This window comes from Lutjanus erythropterus, chromosome 12, assembly GCF_056507025.1.
Source record: "Lutjanus erythropterus isolate fLutEry1 chromosome 12, fLutEry1.hap2, whole genome shotgun sequence".
Lineage (NCBI taxonomy): Eukaryota > Metazoa > Chordata > Actinopteri > Lutjaniformes > Lutjanidae > Lutjanus > Lutjanus erythropterus.
In genome coordinates this window covers 23,354,519-23,378,896 of record NC_139328.1, presented here as the reverse complement: position 1 = coordinate 23,378,896, position 24,378 = coordinate 23,354,519, and the positions used below count along the sequence as shown (strand labels likewise).

Below are 24,378 nucleotides of genomic sequence, written 5' to 3'. Positions count from 1 at the left end.
CTGTTGTTGTCCTGTTGTTGCCCTCTGTCCTGGCATCCTGCACCCCTCCGCTCTTCTGTCTTTCTTTCTTTCTCCTCCTCCCTCCACAGCGGTGGGACTCTTCTTGACTTGACTCCTGTCAGGTCTGCAGCAGCAGCAGCAGCAGCAGCGGCGGCGGCATCAGTCTTTTGGGAGCTCCGTAGAAGCCAGAAACCATGTTGACGTTTTTGGCGCTGGCGTCGGTTGTCCTCTTGGGAATAGGTAAAAAAACGAAAAACAAAAGAAAGAATGGATTTGCTCTGAACTTTTTGTTACGTTTTTTTTGTTTTGATGAGGTCTCAAAAGCAAAATTTCATCCATTGAAACTGAAGATGTAGAAATTATCTTTGCACTGATGTGGGGTTAAAGGTTAAATGAGGATATAAAGACAAGGGCTTTTTCTGTTTTTTCTCCTCCAGTGCTTCGCTTAAAACTGATGGACTTGATAATAAAACAGGGTCAATGGGCTTAGGAATTAATTTAATTGATCTTTCACTGAAATGTAATATCTCCCTCTCCACTGGCTTAACACTAAACTAAAGCATTTTAATGAATGTCTTAATATTTATTGATTGAATTTAAAGCCATTAGGAGACCTGTTCTTCCTCAGGTGTGTTATGATAAACGGCTCGTGCTTCATAAGAGGATCTGTGCTGCTCTTACAAAGCAGGTGTCTCTAAGCTTGCCAAGTTAAAGAGCACTAATGTTATGACTTCTAAACTGAGAGTTTTGACAGCATTTTTCCCCCCTCTCAGACTGCTTTCCCTGCTCCCCTCCCATCAGATATTTGCACTTTTTTTTTGTCAGAATTTTAATTAAAAATGTCAGGCGTGATTTCATTGACGAGTTGTGCGGGGGCTGGCTGCACTAACGGCATTCGCTCTCAAGGATGCTCGCAGTGAAAGCTGTGAACTTTACTCTCCGGGTGTTAAAAGAGGCAGAAAGCTCCAGAACACTTAAGGGACATTAGTGCGAGAATGCAGCTGTGAGAATACGACGACTCGTGGTGGCCTCATTCGCATGTTTTAAGTGAAACTGAACAATACAGAAATGATGTTATTCCAGCTGATGTTAGAGTGGCAGGGGTGTGCGGCTCCCACAGCTTCGGTGGTTGTTTGAGATGCTGAGTGCATTTTCCAGGGAAGTAAAATATTGATTTTGCAGCCAAAACCAAATTAACATCGATCATTAAATATTATTCAAGCATAAACAGTGCCCATGATTAAGCCAACATAATCCATATTAATGGAGAAAATGATGTTCCCCTTTGACTTTTAGAGACTAGCACCAACATGCCCGTATAATCCAAATATTTACTGAGTGCATTTCTGAGTCAATGATGGATCTGACACCACTAAATGTGCAGTTTATCTGTGTGTGTCTGGGTGCATATGTAAGTATTTGGGATTTATTTGATTGATGTCAAGGAGAAAAGGGTAATGTGAGTGATGCTTTGTATGTGTTGTGATCACAGTAGGCAGTGAGAAATGTTCAGGAATGGAGTGATTCAAGAAAAATGACAGTAAATACAGTGTGTTTCCATCAAAAGTATAACAAAACAAGGATCGTGTCAATCAGTGTTTTGCAGACGAGTGTATTTTTATGTCTAATCATGCAGACAGCTGAGCATGCATGGTTTTGTTTTGGCTGTCTCCAACAAAAAGCTTTTGCATGTTGCACTTCTGATCATTTTCCGCCACAACTGGTTGTCAGACTATGTAGTCCAAGGCAATATTAAAGGCAATATTAAACTAAAGTCATGCCGCAATATTTTAATCTGGTGATTTTTGTGTCTCCCAGTGCCTGAACAGTCCCAGGCCATAGTGATTTACACTGGCTGGGAGCGCCACGCTCTGGTGGGCGCCGACGTCCGGCTGTCTTGTTCTTTCTTCTCCTGGCGCTGGACCTCCGAGGACGTCACCTTCTCCTGGACGTACAGACCCGATGGCTCCCGGGACAGCATTTCTGTAATGCACAAGCTCACACACACACACAAACTATAGCAGGGTTTCTACAGGTCCTTAGAAAAAGTCTAAAATCAATCACCTGAATTTTAATTCCTAAAATGTCTTAAATATGATCTTGATATATCTGAAAAATTGATTGAATTGTGAAGTTAGTTATTTTTTTAAGTTGCATTACTTAAATATCACAAAGCAATCAATAAATCTCTATAAAAATTCAACCTCGTTAAAGCTGTACATACTGTATGCTGTAAGTTCTACAAAAAAATTCTTTCAGCTCATTGATTTGGTTTTACAATCTACAACTTTGCTGTTTTGATTCGCTCTCAGTCCCTCATCAGCGTCATTTCCAGCTGCAACAGACAGCTGTTCTCAGTGAAAAAGTTCTGATAAGCCTGTCGTACGCTGCCTGTCCAGCACCACACAGCAGACAGACACCATTAATGACTAGTTGGTGAAGATTCTCATAGGTATGTTAACAATACCAAAAACTAAGGGTACAATTATACCACAATAAAAAAAGTCTATGATGTGATATTTATCACAATAATGAAATACATGCACATCCTTTTTTGTTCACATAAAATTCATCTTTCCTTTTAACTTTCAGTACTTCTGCTTTCCGTCTTAAATAATATAAAGAAGTCAGCCATGACCCGAGATGCAAAAGATTGACTTGAATTGTCTTTGGCAATGAATGCTGAAATTATGCATGTACAGTTGCAAAACTAAAACAAGTCAGCCATCTGTGGTAGTTTAAAAAATAATCAAATAAAATAATTAACCATTGTATATCACAGGAGATATTTTCACAGTGTGGTATTGAGACATTGTGATATTTGATATATTGTTATATCCTTATTTTCCTAAATTAAATTCTGATATTGTGTACTCCTTAAACTTTTGTTTCACATACAAGACGCTTTAAATAAATATTTAAAAGGGAAATACAAAAAGTTCTTGTGCAGAAATCAAAATGTACACTCACCAACAATGGCAACGTCTTCTGCCAAAAGCCTTTTTTGTTTTCACCATCGCTGCCCCTACCAGGCACGAAGGGGAACAGGAGGGGGTGGTGGACTGATGTCACATGACATGATCTGTGGGTAGACAAGTCCTTTAAACTATCAAAAACAACAACAACAGCAAAAAACAAGTTATCTTGCAAAATCGGTTTGTGCAGCTTTAAAGGGACAGTTCACCCCAAAAATCTACATGTAACCGCTCACAACAAGGTGTTTTGATTATTTTGAATAACCGGGTCATGATTTCTTGAATAAGACGTTACTGTTGAGTTTTTTAAATGTATTTTTAGACGCTTTGAGCACTACAACCCACCAGCTCACACCAAAACAATTTACACTGTAGAAAAAAAGTTGAGACAACTCAAAGTTTCAAGGCAACTTACTGCAATAGATTTTAAGTCCAAATCCAACTCTAAAGATCTAAAATAAACTAAAAAAAAAAGTTTTGCTGTCCTATAATCTTTAGTTGAAATCTTCCTTAGATAAACTTGAATCTTTGAGTTTCAGAAACTTAAAAAAAAGATCTTACAAAAATGGGTCACAGTGCAGTGTGAACCTTTAGTAATGAGTCCAAATGAAAATATAAAAATATTCACCATTATTCACTTTCACTTTAATGGGTTTACTTAATATTTTTTTAAAATACTTTTTTGGGGGTTTATGGTGAAAACTAAAAGAAACTATCACACCAAAAGATTTTGAAGTTGTTAAAACTTTCTGAAGAGTCTGAGTTGGAATCAAAGCAAAGAATAAAAAAAAAACTATTGCAGTCAGTTGTCTTGAAATTTTGAGTTTTCTCTTTCATGTTTACAGAGTAGATTGATTAAAAAAAAAAAAAAAGCTGTATAGGTTAGAGGAAAACTTTGAAGATAAACATGGTGAGAGCTGCAAAATAAAGTAGTATTGGCAATACAAAAGATGAAAAGATAAGGTGCTCAAGGATGGAGCCAAAAATGAGACAAAAATAAAACAAACACTGTCTGTCCAACTTACTGATGATGAAAATGTAAAGTAACAAATTCACATTCATTAATGAATGTAGTATTTTTTTTCATTTGCTGTATTATCAGAGTGCCTCACATCATTCCAGACTGCAATCCATTACATTACACTTTTGCCATCAGTAAGTTGGACAGTTAATATCAGTTAATATCAGGATCTCTGGATTTAAACATGACTCATTTTCACCACAGGATGGACAAATTCATAAATTTTGAGTAATTTTTTTCAAGCACTCTCACTGAACAGGATACTTAAAAATCATCAAAAAGGACTCCTGGTTTAATCTGATGAATACTGTGAGTATCTAAAATGTCATCATACACTCGAGCGAAGTATTCATCTCTCTACTCAAAGAAGGAAACAACAAGCACACAGAAACTTGCTCCTCTTGCTGCCTCACCGGCCTCCTGCTCTTTAATTTCATTCTCCCTGCTCTTATCGTCCTGCCATCTCTCTAATCTCTCTATCTCCCCATCCTGACTGCGCCTCCCTCTGTCCACCTTCCTTAATCTCCTCCTCCCCAGCCCTGCCTCCTTTGTCCCTCCCCTCCTCTCTCATTATCTCCTCCCCTCACCTCCTTTGCTTTCATCCGTCTCCTGCAGTGCCCTCACTTTGAAACTAGATTTCTCTCCTCTTTTTTTTCTACTTATCTTGTGTCGTTCAATTTTTCACCCGCCTGGACAGATTTACAGTTTCATATGTCTGTTTTCATGCTGCATTTTTCCTTATAAGATGTCATGTTACATGATGTAAAAAACTGTGTATAATTAATGAATGGCTTTCATTTGAGTTTCACAGGCCTTAAAACCTCAATTAAACATGTGTTGAAAATTTTAATTAATCGTTTACCGCAATAACAAAGTTTGACCTTGTGGAGTCTGGGGCATCAGCATCTCTGCCCATTTAGGCTTCCCCCCAAAAATCAATTAGCTTTTAGTCTGTCTGCCATTGTAGAAGACCTTTCGGTAGGGCTGGGTATTGTTCAGAATCAATACTCGCGCGGACAGTCCTACAGTCCTGAGTTTTTGTATAATCCTAGAACAATACTTTTTACAGTACCTCATTTTTAGATTACATTAGATTAAATTAGTTTTTATTTCAAATATGTATAATTCAAAGTAGAATTGGCAAGATTTTGACTGCTTTAAACAATAGTTTAAAGGGATGTTCTTTAACAACTAATTTCACCGTTAATTAAAACAACTTAGACTAGTTGAGTCTAACACTTGGGGGCTGTAAATGATGACATATTGGTTTTCCAAATGCAGCTAACGTTAGCAGTTCTAGCACCAGCAGCTTGCTCTCCTTGCAGGTTAAAGTCCACATGCCTGCGCTGAATGTAGTTAGTTTTAGAATTAACCAGCATTTAACATTAACTTAACTCAACTCAGCTTTATTTATATAACACATTTCATACACATGTGGCCCGAAGTGCAAATCCACAAGTGGAAATAAATAAAGACAAGCAAAGAACGATAAAAATACAAACAAATAAAATCAAATAAAAATGCAGGAATAAAATCACAACAATACAACAATAAAATGAAAGTTATTAGAATTAAGTAAAAGGAACATAGAGAAAAAGAATAACATAAAGAAATGATTGAAGCTTAAAAAACCTAGGTTATAACATTACTCTCAATTTAACAATTAAACGCTAGACTAAAAAGATAGGTGTTTACTTTCCTCTTAAAACTGAGAGTTTACCTAGCTAATGTCCAAAGGCAATGAGTTCCACAGTTTAGGGGCATAAGAATAGAAGGCACCCCTACATTTGTGGGACAGATAAGGGGCATTTAAAAAGAAAGCAGTGGAGGACCTCAGTGACGTGATGAAAGAAGATCTTTGATGTATGGAGGAGCAAGGTCATTCAAAGTTTTATAAACGAGTAAAAGAACTTCAAAATCAATTCTAAAAGAGACAGGTAACCAGTGTAGAGTTTTAAGAAGCAGTATGTGATCAGCTTTCTTCGTTTTGGTTAAAACTCTGGCCGCAGCATTTTGCACAAGCTGTAGTTTCTTTATTGACATTTTGGGTAGGCCAGTAAAAAGCAAACTGCAGTACTCTCAATGACTAGATATAAAAGCATCAACAAGAGTTAATAAGGGCCTAACTTTAGCAATATTTTTTCTAAAATTAAAAAAGGAAGTTTTAATAATGTTGTTAAGATGAGAACTGCATTTAAATCAGAATTGCAGGAGTGCAACTTTTCTCATCCCGTGTCTGGTCCAATTAAATGAACATCAGTTTTATCATCATTTAGCGTTCAAAAGTTCTTTGCTCATCCAAACATATATTTCAGTAAGACAGGTGTGTGCAGTGCACCGGGAGACAGAAATGAAGAGTTGTGTGTCGTCAGCATAAAAACAGTAATTGGCACAGTGGTGATTTATGTTTCCAAGTGGAAGCATAATGATAAAAGGTACAAGAATATTCCATACAATGAGTCTGTGATACATGATCACCTAAACTGACAAAAAAACCTGTCTACTAGTTAAATAAGACTAAAACCAGGGTAGTACATGGTCAGAAAAACCCAACCATTTGTCAACTCAATTAAAATTTTGGGGTCGATTGTATGAAACGTCGCACTGAAGTCTAAGGGTAGGAGGACAGCCACACTGTTCGCATCAACAATCATTCTTAATTCATTTACAACTTTCAGTAGGTATGTCTCTGTGCTGTGGTTTGCTCAATAACCAGATTGGAGCTTTTCTAAAATGCAGTTGTTGGTTAAATGACCAAGTAATTGATTAATAACAAGTTTCTCTAAAAGTTTACTTAGGCTAGAAATGGATCTGTAATTGCTAAGCTCTGAGTAATCTAGGTTGGATTTCTTGAGGATGAGTTTAACCACTGAGGCCTTGAAAGCTGTAGGGAAGATGCCTGAATTAAGAGAGGAATTTATTGTGCTTGTTGTTTCTTGGGAGAGACGATGGGAGCAGGATTTAAACAGACACAAACAAAAAGTACTGTTTCACTGCTAAAATATTACTCAAGTAAAAGTACGGGTGTTAGAAATATACTTAAGTACAAAGTATTCATCTCAAACACCACTCAGAGTGTTAGTTACACATCAACTCTCCAAACTAGGGTTACAAATTTTGTGCGTTTTCCTGAACCGATGGGTGAAAATGCTAATAACTGATGAATAATTTATGAGATACGAAGCACGTTTTTTTTTCCCCACAGCATTTTGTCTTATTTTTCGTTTTTATGTTCTCACTGATTCATTTCTGATCAGATCACCTGGCTTCTAAATGCAGACGACAGGTTTGGATATTGATTCAAATTGTACTCAGTACTAAACTGTGGGTTTAAAAGTAACTAAGCAGATTCAGTGTGTAACACATATTTAAGTATGAGTTAAAGTGCTGACTTGAAAATTTACTTGTAAAAGTACAAGTATCTGCATTCACAATACTAGCTCTAATTGAAAGTATTTTTCTCTAAAAAATTAAGTAAATTTCTCACAATTACGAGTTGAAGAGCTATTTTTTTGAAGACTGGGAGCAGGGGAAGGATTTAAGAGACTGTCAGTTGTGGAAAAAGGCACTCTGGGGTTAATAAATTAAAATGTCAAATTGCAGCAGTTTTCCACGGTGATTGGTGGATTACATGCCTTTTATTTGTTAGTTCATGAGCAATAGTGTCTGGTAATAATCTTAATTCATTATTAAAATCATCTACAAGGTTGTCAGCTAGGCCATTCATGGATGGAGGAAAGGTATTCACCAGGTTTGAAAATCTTTCAGTAGCTTCACTGTTAATATTGGGCTTCACAACAACAGTTTCCGTACAGTCATTTAATGTCAAAAGTGTGGTATTAAAAGACAGAAAAATGATCAGACACAGGGACCTTGGCAATGGATGAAATATCAATATCAATGCCAGAAATAATAATATTCAAAAGTGCTAACTTTACCGTCACTGGTCGGTACTGACTGTGTCTGACCCATTTTGACAAGGTTGTGTATATTTTTGCTATAGTGAAGGGTTGATGCGATATTGCAGCTGGTTATTAAAACTGGAATCAAAAAACCATCACTATTCACAACCTCTGTGTGACAGGAACACACAGAGGTTGTGAATAATGGACTGACATTGCAGAGTGACTGGACTGGGACCAATTCCTTTAGTTATAATTAAATTTAAGGATAGCGATGTCGAATCAACTACACAACAAATTGCGCACATACTTACACACAAGAATTTAAAATAAAATCGTCTAAAATTGGCAAAGTTTTTGACTCAACGTGGCTCTAAACAATATTTTAGATTAACAATGGATCAAATGGGTATAATGTGTAATAACTGACTCTATTGCTTATCTCAACTCCAAAAAGTGTCTTTCAGCTCATTGTTTTGGTTTTCCAGCCTGCATTTTACCACTTTGGTTCACTCTCAGTGATCTCATATCATCATTTCAGCTGCAAAAGGCTGCTGTTTCAGGAAAAACAACAACAACACTGTATTCTACATGCTAAAGAACAAAAGGCAGAGAGACAAAGATAGCAACCTGCAGCTGTACATATTCAAGCGATTAGCTGCTATAAAGTCAGAAAATTTCCCCCAGGAGTTTGTGTAGTCTTATGATAACTAACAGTCAGAGATCCTGTTGCCTTCTTTAGTTTGGAGATTTCTAAATGCATAGTAGCTTGAACGGGCGTGAGTGCAGCTCAAGGAGATGATACTCTCCCCCCATTCTACTCAGAAGTAAACACACGATATGTGGGGCTGCCCTAAAGACATTGGTTTGGTTCTGTAATGGACGTTTTCTATGAAAGCTCTTAATAGTTTCCACCTAGTTTTAACAACGAAAGCTTGGAGACTGTCCTCAGTCTCTATTAAAGTCCTGTGAGTCCAGAGTTCGTGCAGAGTGTCACAGAGCTGGAGCTGTTTGCTTAAAAGTTTGACATATAAACTTTTTAAAATTCTGCTAAAAACTAATTTATTCCATGAGTACTTTGTGTTATGACATGTGGTAATTTTGCTGTTTTTGCCTATTGTTTCTGTTGCTTTGTTGTTTTTACTGTTACTTTATTAGTGTTTTATCCTTTAATATGTGTTTGCCCACTAGGTAGTTTATTTATTGTTGTTGATTTTTTGTTTTTACTATTATATGTCCTGCAACATTTGCAGCACCTTGTAGCTGTGGTCTTGAGAGGTGCTTTATAAATAAAGTGTTTACTTATTTATTTAGTGTTTGACAGGGTTCAGTACTCTGTGCTACAGAGTTATTTCATTCAATTCATACTTAAAAAAAAAAGGTATTGTGATTTGACACCCAACCCTGCTTGTTGGTGGAGACTCCAACAGTTTTGTCATGATCACATGACCATAAAATACCAAGTCAACCACTACAGGGTGCAACAATCAATGAAGCTCCACAAAAAGGCAATGTAAATGCAAAATACATTTGTATGACTGCAGTAGGTACTCTCAACAACACCACATGCACAAACAGTGTAATCTCCTCTGTCCTCTCAGATCTTCCACTACACCGGTGGTGTCCCCTACGTCGACAACAAGGGCCCCTTCAGGGACCGTCTGGAGTTTGTGGGGAACCCGGCCCGCCGCGATGGCTCCATCCTGCTCAAGAACCTGGAGTTCAGCGACAACGGCACTTTCACCTGTGATGCCAAGAACCCCCCTGACATAGTGGGCCGGCCCTCCAGCGTCCGCCTGCTGGTCTTTGAGAAGGGTGAGTCGGGAGGGGGTAAAATGAGTCTTGCTGGGAGGCTTCTCAGGAAAATCAAATTCCCACAGTATGTAAAGTCTAATGCGTGTATTGTCTTACATCTGTGTCTGCTCATTAGCTTTCCACTGAGCCCATATGGCATATTTTGGTGGATTTTTTTCGTCAGAAGCCAACTGTTCTCAATTGTTGTTATAATCATTCCAAACTCTGAAATTAATCTCAATTTACGCTGTGCATCAGACTAAAGCAAGTTCTGTGTTCAGACCAGTCGTGGTTGCACTGCCTTGTTTAGAATTCCTCGCACCTCCCGTTAAATGAAATCAATTACAATTTTATCTCTCTCTCTATTTGAGATTGCTATCGCTCCCCCCCTTTCACTTCTTTTCTCCCCCTCCTCCTTGCCTTCTCCTCCCATTTCTTCGTTCTTTCCCCTTTTCCAATGTCTTCCACTTTCTCGTCTTCTCTCTTCCCCCCCAACCTTCTCCCTCCATCACTGCTCTCACCTTTATCCCACCTTATCTCTCCACCTCTACACCTCCTTCTCTGCCTCGACTGCACCTGTATTCTTCATCTTTCATTCAACCTTTATCTTACTTTTGCTCTTCTTGCTCTCATCTCTTCCTGCCAGCTTTGCGTTGTTCTTTCCCTTTCCCTTTCCTTTTCCACCACCAATGACACCATCTTTTCTTTCCTTCTCACTGCTTTAAAGGGTTAGTTCAGATTATTTGAAGAGTGGTTGTATGAGGTATTTATCAACTGTAAGTGTATTACTTGCAGTACATGGTGTTGACAGGGTCAGGAGGACAATGTATTTTAACCACCTAAAAAGGGTATCAGTTTAAGTTTATGCTATATTTAGACAATTTTCATTGCATTACCTTGCTTCCCACCAGCCTTTTCTGGTGGGAATGATGTTATATAAGCAAAATATTGCTCTCTCAACCAGACTCCATTGGCAAAATCTGTCATTTTACGTCACAGAACACAGGGGTTGCTACCGCTGCCTCGGTCTGTTGGTTTGTTTATGTTATTATGTGACTTTAGTGAAAGTCAGACTAACAGATTGAGGCAGTGGTGGAACAGCAACGCCTGCATTCTGCAAGGTAAAATTAGTAATTCTGCCAACTGAGAATGGTTAAGAGAGAAAGAGTGATATTTGGCTTTTAAAATGGCAGTTTCCTGTCAGAAAAGGCTATGAAGCTATGAAAATATGCTAAATATAGTGTATAATTCATTATTTTTTTTAGATGGACCTTTTTGTGGCTAAAATACATTTAGTTGTTTACCCTGTCCACACCAGTCTACATTGCAAGTTCTGTTTGATTACTCCATGAGAAAGTGGGGGCTGGATGGTTGCGGGGGCGTATTGTAGCCACTTTGCCTGCTTGATAACAGAGAAAAAGGGAAGTCAAGGGACTTGAGTTCAAGGCATTTTCCTAAATCAAAATCAGCTTTTAAACGAGAGCCATGCAAAATTATCAGAGGCAGGAGATCAAAGGTGTAACAGTGACAGTGAGTCATTTAGCTGCAGGGACACATTGCTTACCTCCAAACTGGGGGCGTGTCGATCGTCGTCTCCTGTAGGTAACACATTAAGTATTGATAAGTACCTCATGCAACCCCACTTCAAATAATCTGAACTATCCCTTTAAGGTTTCACTTACTTTGTACCTTCCTTTTTCTCCTGAATACTTCTCTCTGTCACATACCTTCATACTCTTCTTCCTTTATTACCATCAGACTTCTAACACTCCTCTCCTCCACCCACAGTGCCCATCCAGGCTGGTGTGATCACAGGAGCCATCATCGGGGTGGTGTTGGGCTTACTGGTGCTCATTGTGGTCATCTACTACCTGATGAGGTTCCTGGTGGCGCGCCGCGTCTTCAGCCTCAGCGTCAGGTCAGTGACCGGCCTGTGGCCGGTGGTGCTCTGCCAGGCGTGTCTGTGCCAGGGACTGGAGCTGAGGCCGGAGCCCATCCCTGGCACTGACACCTGCGTGGCCAAGCTGGCATAGCTGCTGTGCCACGATTTGATTTGGTTAGGCGTGCGAGGTTTAGATTTCAAGTTAGTCAGCTGGAAAGAGACAGATAATGATCTCTCATTTAGATTTAATCTATAAACAGTGCAGCATAGGTCCAAAGCAAGATGATTAAAAGTGGTGAAGCGAAGGTTTCCAGGTGGATAATCCACTAGATCATGAAGATGATGGATCCATCATCTTGCTTATACCTATCCAATCTTATGAGAGCTCGACGCATCCAGCACCTGGGGGCTGTGTTTGAGACAGAGCCAGTAGATTAAGTTGATGTTCTCTTTATGATGATGGCTGCCAGGCAATGCTGCCCTGTGACCACTGGAGGGAGAGATAGATTCGACATCCTGACATTGTCTTTCTTTTGTCCCCTCCAGCAAACATGGCAAGAAAAAGAAAGAGGGATCACAGCAGAGACAGGCAAGTTCCCTCCTCTCCTTCCTCCTCATCCCCTCCTCTTCTTCTCCCTCCTCTTCCTCCTTTCCTCACACACCCCATTGCATGTACACACCCAGCTGACAACAGAAATGCAACAGCTCAGTTTGCTGTCATATTCAGGCGTTAAATCGTAAACTGACGTCCTTTTGGAGAGATTACAATAGCATTCAGTGGTTGAATGTTTGTTCGGCTCAGGACGCGTGTTGTCAGAGGGAATATTCATCCATTCTGTGGCAGTGCAGCTGCACAATAGCACACATCCAACATGACAGTGCATAACGGCACAGTTTCATAATCGCATTCCCCCAATGCCAGTCCAAGCTGCTCCAATGTGTCCGCACACTTAGCCGGCTCCTCCCTGAAGCAACATATCAACAACAAAATAACATGTCATTCAAACTCTGCCCGGCGAACACTAATAACAGTGTTCAAGCTGTTAAAATTCCAGTGCCATCTCAGCGTTTGAGGTGCTTTAAAGCCCCGCACCGTTCCTCCTCTCTCTTTTCTTTGTGGTCCTCACCCCTCCTTCAGCTCCTGCAGGGGGGCCAAACAGCACAGCGAAAGTAAACAGCCACGGGGCAAAAATCAAACCAGCGACTGTGAAATGGCCGAGGCCATGTCACGGCCCTAATGCTATTGCTGTATTGAATGGAGACTGTGATTTGCTCGCAGTGGGAAAATGGACGGGAGCTGCTGATTTTGCTCACTGGGAGTCAAATGAAAATCACTGGGCCTATTATGGTCTGGGCTGTTATCAGTGGTTTTACACTGCTGCACGCCAAGGATTTGGGGTATTTTTTTTTCCTCTATCCCTCATGGGAGTGTGATAGCCTCAAGTGGTGGATTAATCAGACATTTTGGTGGCTTGTATTCTTTTGTGAATACAAGCCACCAGGGCAAGTTCTGTTTGATTACTCTGTGGTAATGTGGGGGCTGGATGGTTGCGGGGGTGTATTGTAATTGACTGTACGCTTTGCATGCTGATAATGGAAAAAAGGGAAGTCAAGGGACTCGAGTTCAAGGCGTTTTCCTAAATCAAAAATCGGCTTTTAAACAAGAGGCATGCAAAGATATCAGAGGCAGGAGATCAAGGGTGTAACTGTGACAACGAGTCATTTAGCCGCAGGTATAAGCTAATGTAAAGACGAGGCAGCAGCAGCATCTGCTGCCAGTTATGAGTGCGCCGTCTTGCCCTCGTGGCTCAAACCCAGAGGGCAACAGTGGTGAGGGCCAACCCTTCCTCCTACCTCAAACAAGAAGCGTGCTCATACTCATCTCCCTGGAGCCCCTCTTCTTCCTTCTGTCTCCTTCTTTTCCCCACTACTGTCATATGTCAGGTTGCTCTTGAGCTGCAGTCAGTTATATAGTGTTTATTCATGAGAAGACAAAACAACAACAAAAGAACAAATATTAAATAACTGAAATTATTAATTGTCAGTTATCCCTGACAAAAATTCACAACTTCAATAAAAAAATATGTTAAAAGCCTTCAAAATCTACAATACCTACTGATAACAGAGGTGTAAAATGTGCTATTATAATCATCTTTGAATCAGGCATAAAAAAAAGGTTAAGCAATGCCCTAAGGACCCTTGTCTCACTTCCTGGTTAAAAAAGGCGGGGCACTGGTAAATTTTCTATATATGTGTTTTTAAATGATATTGCTATGAGATGTTTCTTAACTATAACATTTCAACTCCATAGCCCTTCTGAATCAAAGCCAAATAAGAATTTTGGTTTAAAAATATCTATTTTGATGAGCATTAAGAAGACTCTTCACAACTTCAAATAAATAAAATGGCTGCTCAATACAACTATGCTGTAAAATGCATAGAGAGAGGTCATAGTTTATTCTGTTATATTCATTAAATATATGTTCATAAGGATTTATAACATGAGTTTACATCACCATTGTGTCATCATGAGGCTTTGGTGAATCTTGACTAACCTATAATAAGTGTAACAGCGACAGAGTCATTTGGTGGCTGCTGGCAGTTAGGGGTGCGCCATCTTGCCCCCCTGGCTCAAACCTAGGGGGCGACAGCAGCGAGGGCCAACCCTTCCTCCTACCTCAAACAAGGAGCACGCTCATTCTCATCTCCCCGGAGCCCCTCTTCCTTCTTCTGTCTTCTTCTTTCCTTTCTACTGTCGTATGATTGTCAGGTTGCTCTTGAGCTGCAGTCAGTTGCTCTCAAGTGCCTGCGGCGGGTGACAGTGCATATATGAATAAATAACTCGCCGCCAAAAGGACACTGAAATATTTGACAATGTTGTCATTTACAGTTACTCTCCTGCAAGTCTTGGCTTGGAAGAGAAATATCCAGCAAAAAACAGCTCACGCTCCCTCGTTTTTTTTATTTGTTTTTATTTTTTTCCATCCTCTCTTGAAGCTATGCCGCACACAGTGGACTCATGGGATTTTATAGCGCGCTCATAAGTGGTTGTTTGATCAAATAGCCCTTATTAGGAGGCTCTGCTGACACTACACAATTTTGTATCGGCCTCACCATCTTCGTTACTTTCTGTTTGCTTGGCTTGCACTACAAATCTCCAAAAGGCTGTGAGTGGGTGAGGAGGGGGAGTGGGTGAGACACACAGAGACAAAGGAACCCTGTGGTGTGTGCTACTCCCCATTAGGTGGAGTTGTGGGAGAGGAGTTTACCCCGCAGCCACACACAGAAGAAAGCTCACAGGAACGAACACACACACACGTACTGTACTGGAATGATAATTGAGTGCACTCGGTATCGATCTGAGCTCTCTCGCACACACACATGCACAACCCGCCCATTCTTCTTCTTTCCATCCCCCAATTGCCTCCCACCCTCCCTCCCTCACTTCACTTTACTCCACTCCCTCCTTCCCTCATTCGCATTCCTTTTATCCAGTCCCCTGTCTCCCCTCTCCTCAGTCGCAACCACCCCCCCCCCTCCACCTCTCCGTGCCTTTGACTTCCTCGCTGACCATGAGAAGCATCTATCTGTCTGTAATTCCCCCTCTCCTCTTCCCTTTTTACTCTCTGTCGATCGTCCCTCATCTTCCTCCTCCTCATTGACTCCTTCCCCAGTTTCTCTCCTCTCCCTCCTCAGGTCTTCTGGGTTCTGATCAGCTTCGGTTCTGGACAGAAAATCACTACCTCTCACTCTTCATCTACCTCTCAATCTCCCACCTCACCTGTCCCCGTCTCTCTCTTTTTAGTATGCAGAGGGGGACGCAGACACTTACCCACCTATCTGCCTCCCTGCCAGTCTCCCCTCCTATTCCACCACTGTACCCACATTTCCTTTGAAGTGTGTGCAGACCCCATGTAACAAGGGTGGTTCTGCCTAAGCAGGCTCGAGTGTGTTTACGAGGCAGCCCCGTCATTAGCGTGGGAGCTCTGCAATACAGTGCAACAAAAACTGAGTCTGCCGTGGGATGCATAATGGTAAACAATGCAATGATGTATGAGAGAATGTAAGTATGATTGAAAGTAATGACACCGGATGGGCCGCGCAGCTGCCCCCGTCACGCCGGATGGTAGTCGCGGCGCACGCCTCGATTGCTGTCTTATCAGAGTGTGTGCTGCTTTTGCACGGAGCATAATTAAAGATGATAAATTTTCTAATGCAATCAGTGGGGTATTATTAGTCGAAGCTTCAGTGGGTAGAAGCAGCCTCCAGTGTACTTTCCACTGTTGACTAACTTGATGTATTGGAGAAACTATTTCAGTCTCCACAATTCAGATCCAGCATGCTTAAAGAGATCATTTGGGTTATTTGATGGATGTAGGTATGTATGAGGTGCATATGGATATTTAGCGTGTTACCTACAGTAGATGGAGGTCGACACGTCCAGCAGAGATGAGTATCAGCACAGGAGTAATGTACTGCTGTGGACATGGTCACAACAAAATGTCTTATCCTCTTAAAAAATTTCCAGTTTAAACATACGGTATAAACACCCCAAGGCACTCTAAAATGTCTTTATTGTCATGGCATGGTCATGTTAGACGCTAAAACAAACAAACTCTGACACATTTTGGCATCAAGCCTTTGTGAGTGAGTAAAACACATCAAATGGAACAAAAGGCATTTTTAGAGTGGTGTTCCACCATTAGGAATCTTTTGTACCGTTTGATCTGTTTGACTCCCTGACAAAGATTTGATGATGTTTGTTTTAAGGTCTAATATGACCATGCTGTGACAATAAAGGCATTTTAATTGTTTTAAAAGAGAGTGCCTTGGAGTTCTTTTGTGATTTTGGTGTACACATGTCCCTGACCAAAGAGCACCTAAAATAAACTCATTTTGTGTCCAGGCAGTGCTCCTACCCAAACATTTTTAAGTGTGTGCTATATTCAGAATATTTTAACTGCCAAGTATCACTCTCTCCAAACCAACCAGCCTCCATTGGGGATATCAGTAATTTTACCTTGCAGGACATAGTTTCTGGTCTATCCCTGTGTTGATCGCTTGTTTGTTTGTTTGTGTTATTGTGTGACTTCGATAAACCTGAACTAACCTTTTAAAATACCAAAGTCACATAATAACACAAACTAACAGATCGTGGCAGTAATAGATGAAAAATCGAGAGTTAGAATGATTGATTTTGTCTGTGGAGGTTGCTTTGAAGAGAGTTGTATTTGGCTTATATAACAGCGGTATCCCATTAGAAAAGGCTGTCTGATGGCAATGTAAGATGAAAATATTCTATTTTTATTTATTTATTATTTAACCTTTATTTAGAGATGTAATCTCTTTGAGACACTGTCTCATTTTCAAGAGAGACCTGGTCCAAACACAGCAGCAATATCCAGACATTCAAAACAGAAACAAACAAAACACAAAATATGAAATAAGTGCGAAAATGCCAAAATAATCAGAACTGAATACTATAAACACGAGCAAACCCCCACAGACACTCTCTATACCTCGTAAAAGTAGTTTAAACATCCCCTCGGAGAATCACGCCAGACAGCTTCAGTTCCCACCGCAGTGTGTTCCAGGTTGAGGGGGTGGAGTAGATGGCTTTTTTACACAAAATCTGTACAGACTGAGGGAGTAGAGACAGAATAATGAAGCCCTGGGAGCAAAGGTTATGACAGGACTGTTTACATGACATGCAAGCGAATAAATAAGTGGGCAGCTGTCCAAGTGTGGATTTATAAATAAAGGTATACCAGTGCAAAGTTCTGTGCACAGATAATGATGGCATGTGTGAAGGGTTTACAACCAGTTAGGAATCTTAGAGTGGCTGACGGCATGCAGGCCGCCATCTACTGCGGGTAATACATCGCCATCTATAAGTACCTCATATGACTCCTCAACAAATAATCCAAACTATCCCTTTAATGCTCACTCTGTCTGTCCTCAGTAATACTTGACAACAGTGCTCTGGCCTGTAGTTCAGCCTGTGGAAGAGCGTTAAAAGTACAAAAGTATTGTGCAAACCATTAGCTACTGTATGGCTGAAGTTTCATTAAGCTCCATCAGAGCATTATCGTGCACTTGTGATACTTTTCAATAGGTTAACGCACAGGTTAATGCACTGGCATGCAGCTATTGTAAAGTTAAGTGTTACCTTGACCTTATCTCCACTCTGTCCAGTTCCTTCCTGATGGATTTGTTGTACTCAAGTGAAGCCGCACTTTACTTCTTCCTTTTTTCTTCCTCCCTCCTCCTCTTCCTTTTATAGATTTCTCCTCAGAGATGTTTTTAGACACTGCACAGACAATATACAGAATGAGTGGGAGTGAATGGCTGAATTATATAAAATAGTTAGATGAATATTTGAGGCTTATGTTGGCGTTTGCTGAAAAATATCACATAAACAGTCAAGTAGGTCCATTCCTGACCATGACCACAGTGAAATGGCTTAGAAGATCTATTAAAATGAATTTTATTTCCCTGTAAAGTTAAATTATATGATTTGTAAACAATAATTCCATGTAGTTTGTCTCTGAATGTGATGGAGCATCATGCCTTGTGCAGTTAGCCTTTAAACAATTTCATTATTTTTTCTCCTTTTCATTTATTTGTGTGTTATCCTACAAGTCTGAATGTGTCAGAGACCCAGTATGCAAGAACATGTTGATTTGCAGGACAGTCAGCATTAATGGGAAGTGTAAATTTGGCTGAAAGGTAAAAGTTTGGAACAAATTTTACTGTCAACAGGGTGATAAGCCCCAAGACATGCGTCGTCTTGTTTTCAAGAGGTTCCTGACAAGACATTGTATTTTCAAAATTCATGTATTCAGAAAATTTATGCACAGAAACCCAAGAAAGAAAGAAAGACACAAGAAAAACTGAACAAAATTTGAATAACAATAACATTATCATTAGGATGACACTAAATCGGAGGGTAAAAAATAGCCTCAAAAGCAAGAGCAACTTCATTTCAAACATGAAAAAGGGCAAACTTGAATTATTCAAATGAGGTTAGGAATTTTGTGTGTTGTAAACTATCTAGGTTGTGTTGTTCATGATGAAATGCAGGAAGTGAAATTATTTAAACAACAGTTAAAATGTAACCCAAAAAAAGTAACTTTTTTTTTTAGCCAACTGTACTAATAGTTTTAACATTTTTATCTACAAGTTGCTAACTTAACTCTTATGGTACCACTTAACTATAAGACTACACTTGTAAATTATTAATGGTTTATAATAAGGTTGTAAGGATTTTATGAATCATTAATAAGCTGTTGCAACACATAAGATACAAAATGCAACAGTGACCTGTTGCTTGTCAAAGAGTGAGTCCACATTTATCTGGACTGTTAAGTCTCTGATCTCATTACTTATTGAGCTGAGTTTTCTCCATCAGCAGCATTTATACCTGTCAGCTTCATCATATACTTATTAATAAATAAGTTATTAGCATTTAACCACCATCAGCATGTCTTAATAGCCAGATTACCAGATTCATACAGTAAAAAAAATTATTGTTTTCCTTGATGTTTTTCAGCAAGTCATAAGCAGACTTCCTTATTATTATCATCACAGTTGTCAATATGACATAAGTCAATAATGAATGGTGATGGATTGTAAACTTCACAATAAGGCTCCACATCGATGTATGAATAACTGTGTTATAGAATTCTATTCCTGTGCCATTGCAATGAGGAACAGATCATTGCTATGGCTTCATTTCTAATTATAGACTCTGGAGGAGCAATAATATCATTTTTAAATCAATGAAATATTTTTTTTTATTTATTATTTTGTCAGGATTTATTTTAAAATAATGACCTGCTCACTGTAGCCTTACATAACTACTTATTAATGATTTATAATTTATTTATAACCTAATTAATGACTTAATCATAAACCATTTATAAATCATTTATATTGTAAATGTCGTCATATAGTCAAGTGGCATTATACTCACTGGGCATGAGAATGACACTGAAGAAAAAGAATCAATATTTTGTTTGTAAGCATGATCAAATTTAAAGATGTTCGATCAGTCAGTATCTAAAATAGCTGAATCCCAATATGACACCAGTCTACTACAGTGTGTGTGTATGTGTGTGTGTGTGTGTGTTATTGATCAATTGTCTCTCAGTTGTCACAGGTGTATGGAGCCTGCCTGCCACTGTGTCCCATCCTAACGCATGGTTACCTGTTTTGTCACCCCCTTACAGCTCTGGACACCGCCCCCCCTCACTTGCTACCCCCTCCCCTAAAAGGACTGTCTCTCTCCTTCCTCCCCCTTCTCTGTCTCTCTGTATGTCTGACTCTCACCTCCTCCTCCTCCTAAATGTTTTCTTCTCTCCTCTTCACACAGCTCCACCCGTCCTGCTAACCCCATCTCTCATCCTCTCATCATCTCTAATGCACCCATCTCACCACTCCTCCCCTCCCTCCTCACTCTCTTTCTGTCTCCCTCACGCTCCTTTCCTCCTGAAGTGACTCTCCTCCCCTGTTCTCCCCCCGACCCCTTCTCCCTCCTCCCCCACAGGGCCCCGTGCCTCCCGCCGACCCCTCCAAGGTGAAGGCGGCCGCCTCGGAAAAGAAGAAGCAGGAGTCACGCAAGGATAAGAAATAGGATACGGGGAGGGGCTGGGGCGGGCTCGTCGGCCGGCTGCTCCAGCCCGTGCGCCAGGCGGTGGCGAAGTCCCAGCCCAACCAACAGCAGCGAACCATAGTCAGAAAGACAGAGAAGGTGGGGGGTGGAGGGGAGGGCCGGGTGCTGATGACCATCGAGCTGGAGATGACCCGCAAAAATGGGGAGGAGGGGCCCGGCAGTGAGGGCGCAGGGTTGAGGAGGTTCAAACCACTTGGCTTCCTCTCCAACCTCGCCAATCAGCTCACCTTTAAAAAATAGACCAATAGGGAGACAGGGGAGGCAGGGGGGAGGGTGCCCTCGAGGATAAGAGAGTGGGAAGTCAACAGGAGCAGACAGCAGGAGAGTTTACACCACAAACCTACTTTACACCCACCCCAAACGCCAACCTGAGTCCCTGAATAAATGAGTCAAATCATATCTGCTCCTGTCACAGGCTGATGACTGTAGACGCAGCTATATGGGCTGAGATCTAAGATGTCGTGATAATCTCTTACACCAGCTGGCACCCCAAGTACTTTTGTCAGGTCATAAGATATGCCATTTGAAGCGAGACCCTAAGACGGCTAGGTTTGATAACAAAATCTAAAAAGCTGCTCCCCGGGTTTTGCCTTTCTGGTTCCTTTCATTGTGATCCCATCCAGCGAAAATGCTTTCTCCAAGTGCGTCCGATACGCATCACGAAGCCCAAGCTGCGGGGACAAGCCAATTTGCTTTTTTTTTTTTGCTTTTTTTTTTTTTTTGTTGGAGGCGCCGTGTCAAAAAGCTAACTTTCTCCCCTCTCTCACACTGATCTTCACTCTTCCTCCTCTCCTATCCCATTTCTTCCTCTTTCACTGTGAATTTCCTGCCTTTCTTGTTAATTCAAATTACAGAAGTGATTTATATGCTAACTGCTCTATCCTGTTTCTCCTCTCCTCTTCTCTCTTCTCTTCCTTTTCTCTTTCTCCTATAGATAAAGGTCTGACTTCTCCATGACTGCCTCCACTCCTCTAGTCTGCTCCCTCCTTTTCTGCCCAGCCTGATGCAACCCCCATTATTCCCTATTATCTCTACTCTTTCAAGACAGCACTGGCTGTAAGAATAGTTCTCCTATATCAGCGGCAACGGTGTCAAATAATTTTTACGACGTCTCATCAGAGACCCTGTATGCACTCATTTGGGCAAACTGTAAAACTGTTTAAGGCCTAACTATGCACATAACATCCTTAAGAGGAACTCGAAAGACATCCCTCTGTGTTTAGCCTCCCCTGAATCTTCCCCCCCTTAATGTTTACGACTCAATCACACAGACACACACACACACATACTCACACACACACACACACACATACACACACACACTGAGCAGGGCTGCGAGTGCACTCTGGACTTCAGATGGAGAAAAAGAGAGACAGAGAAGGAGAGGAGAGTGATAGTGGGAGAGAAATATGATTCCTGCTCTCAGCCGGCGTAGATAGAGGTTCAAGCCCTCGAGCTCGGGGTGATTCAATCCTCTCACATTTGAGCTAATGGAGGTTGTCGCTGTGTCCCTGCCCTGGCTAAAGGGGGCTATTTCTGGCCGTATAAGAGCGTACAGGCTTACTGTAACAGCTGCACATTTTTCAGCCAACAGGGGAGGAGGAGACAGAAGCAAGGCAGGGTGGGTGTATGTGTGGGGGGAGAGCCTGCTGTGCTGTTATGAGGCTGTCCGCTGTTGACTCGACGGCCGGCCGGCGACTGACAACCTGGCATGACGTCACGGCCCCCCCGAGGGCTGGCGGACGCTCTCAGGAGCCTGACAAAGGGGCTTACCGGGAAAAGGTGCAGCTTCTGTGCTCTCGAGTTATTTTAAGGTCCAGTTAATCCGCATGCATGTTTCTCCTCCTCGCCAACCCAGGGCTAATTATTTTAGCACGTGCTGGTAATGAGATATCTCTCTCTACATCTCCCTCACTCCTCTCTGCTGTCTTCAGTCCTCTTCATCTTTGCTCCCATCTTGGGATTCATCTCCTCCCTCCAAACCCCTTTCTCTGTTCTTTACGTCTTTGGCCTCCTTTATCTCTTCCTCTTCCTGTCGTCTAGTGACTCTGCACTGCATTATTCCCCCACAGAAAAGGCCTCTACACAATCCACTCCACTCTTTAAGCCTCTCCTTATCTGACTGCCAGGCCTACAGCTCAATGCTCTGCTCCTCTCTTCTGTCCTCCTCGTCCTTCTTCTTCTTCTCTTTCCCAAACTCTGTGATGGACATCTCTCTCCCCTCCCTCGGTCCTGTCCAATGATCAACGAATGCCCTCTCACTTGCCCTTCAGAACACCCCCCTCCTGAGAGGCATGTCCCCCTGCCGGCCCTCCTTCCCTCCGACCCCTGTACTGTCTTTTTTCTGCTGGTTCGAATCCCAAAATGCTCTCCTCTGCCCCCCACTGGCGAGGGAAACAAACACATGGGCAGAAATCCGCCTTTAGTTCTCACTGAAGACGCCAAAAAGAAACTTTTAATCCAGCTAGCTCCCTTCTGGTCGCAAATACGACGCGTGTTTTATGTATATGTGTGTTAAATTTGATATAAAGCAAAAAATGACAGTATGTCACCCTAAGTAAAGCAAATAATGTTTTCTGAGACATTTTTGACATGTTTGCACATGTAAGAGGGAAAGAAATGTAATAGCATTCGATGGAATATGTCATTATATTTCTGACCTTGTGTGTTATTGAAGGTACTGTGTGGCTGTCTCTTTTTAGTGCACGTTTTTTTCCGAGACGAAGGGAAATCGAGGTTGTCGTGTGGTGTCAGAGAGAAGATGAGGGGTGGATAAGGGTTCGGTTTAGCCTCAGATTCAGCGAAGTGTGGCTGGGGAGAAAAAAAAAAGAGGGGGAGGAAGGTGCTTGCTGTGGGAGAAAGCTTTGGGAGGAAGAGGACTTATCTGGCGTGTTAAGCCAAGCCAAAAATCCATATGTATCGCTACAGATAGGGCCTGCTCTTCCCCCCAGAGCTTTCTTTTAAAGGTGCTCCTTCCCCAACCCTGAGCCAAAGATGGATTGCGATCTGCGTGCTTGATATGCAGGGTGGATAGTAGACTTGAATGTTCCTTTAAAATTCATAACGGGAATGGAGGTGCTAAAAATCTACATCTTTATAACTGGAGATCTGTTTCACTAGTCGCTGTTTAACTATCCAGTCACATGGATCAGTTAGAATGTTTTCTTCTTTTTCCGCAAAGCCACACAGACACCTGACATAAGACAGACAGCATTAAAATGCCTTTTAAAAAGTGTTTTGTATGTATCATGAACTGTATTAGTCATAGTTGCACCATAACCTTCCTTTATTTGAAAATGACTGGAGCTTCTTACGTTTTTTTACATTTATTTTAATGCTTGTGATAATTCCAGAGCACTAACAACTTTTGATGACTCTGTATAATATGTTGTAAAGAGAACGTAAATAAAAATAAAAGCCCCAAGCGCAGCTGTCGTCAACAGAAGACACAGTAAACCCAGCTGAAAATGTCTACTCTTCTTTCTTTCTTTCAGTTCAAAGTCCTAGAGCATTGTGCCAAGATATACTTTCATGAACTTTTCAAAAGAAGAAAGTCCCTCCAAAATGAGCTACCCACCATTTGAAAATGGCATGAAAGCAAAGCTATTGATGGAATAGCACCAACTTCATTAGCTATCTTAATGCATTTGCATAAATAATAACATTTTTACAAAGTACTTAATGCTAAAAAAGCACCAGCTGTTTCATTTTTGGAATTAAACTTTGAAACTTCTGCTTCAAAGGCAGCAGGTGAAAAGGTTTCACCTCATGCAGCCCTTTGTTACTCAACTACCAAAAAGTAATGATGATGAACTGAAAATAAACGCTGACTGACCATTTACAACCTTTTCTCATTTTACAGGCTGACAAAATGAGGTATAATTTTCAGAGAGACCTAATTTTTTCTGACTTAACTCGCGGCTGGGTCCAGTGAGCATACATAACCTTTTCATAAATGCTCTGCTTCATATTCAGACAGTTAGACACACACACAGTACAACCACCGTCTTCAGCTGATGCCCACTGACCTGCTGAGCTACAGCACCTGAATGTCTGGCCGAGGTGCTGAGAGCATTACTGTCTGCCACAGCGTCTGTTTGATGCTACCGCTTGGAGTCACCCGAGTCAAG

At 41.1% G+C, this 24,378-nt stretch overlaps 1 protein-coding gene across 4 annotated transcripts; it reads left to right on the top strand.

The window, feature by feature from the left end:
- On the top strand, nt 1-23,708 carry mpz (myelin protein zero). Of its 4 annotated transcripts, XM_084731617.1 has the most exons (7): nt 1-240; nt 1,819-1,985; nt 9,500-9,713; nt 11,481-11,610; nt 12,121-12,163; nt 20,123-20,152; nt 21,183-23,708. In XM_084731617.1, the coding sequence occupies exons 1-7, from the start codon at nt 195-197 to the stop codon at nt 21,192-21,194; spliced, it is 642 nt and encodes a 213-aa protein (XP_084587743.1). In that variant the 5' UTR covers nt 1-194; the 3' UTR covers nt 21,195-23,708. The 4 variants fall into 4 exon arrangements, with proteins under 4 accessions (XP_084587743.1, XP_084587741.1, XP_084587744.1 ...); XM_084731615.1 differs by having other exon boundaries at nt 20,123-23,708; XM_084731618.1 differs by lacking the exon at nt 20,123-20,152 and having other exon boundaries at nt 2-240.
- Nucleotides 23,709-24,378: the final 670 nt, after the last annotated feature.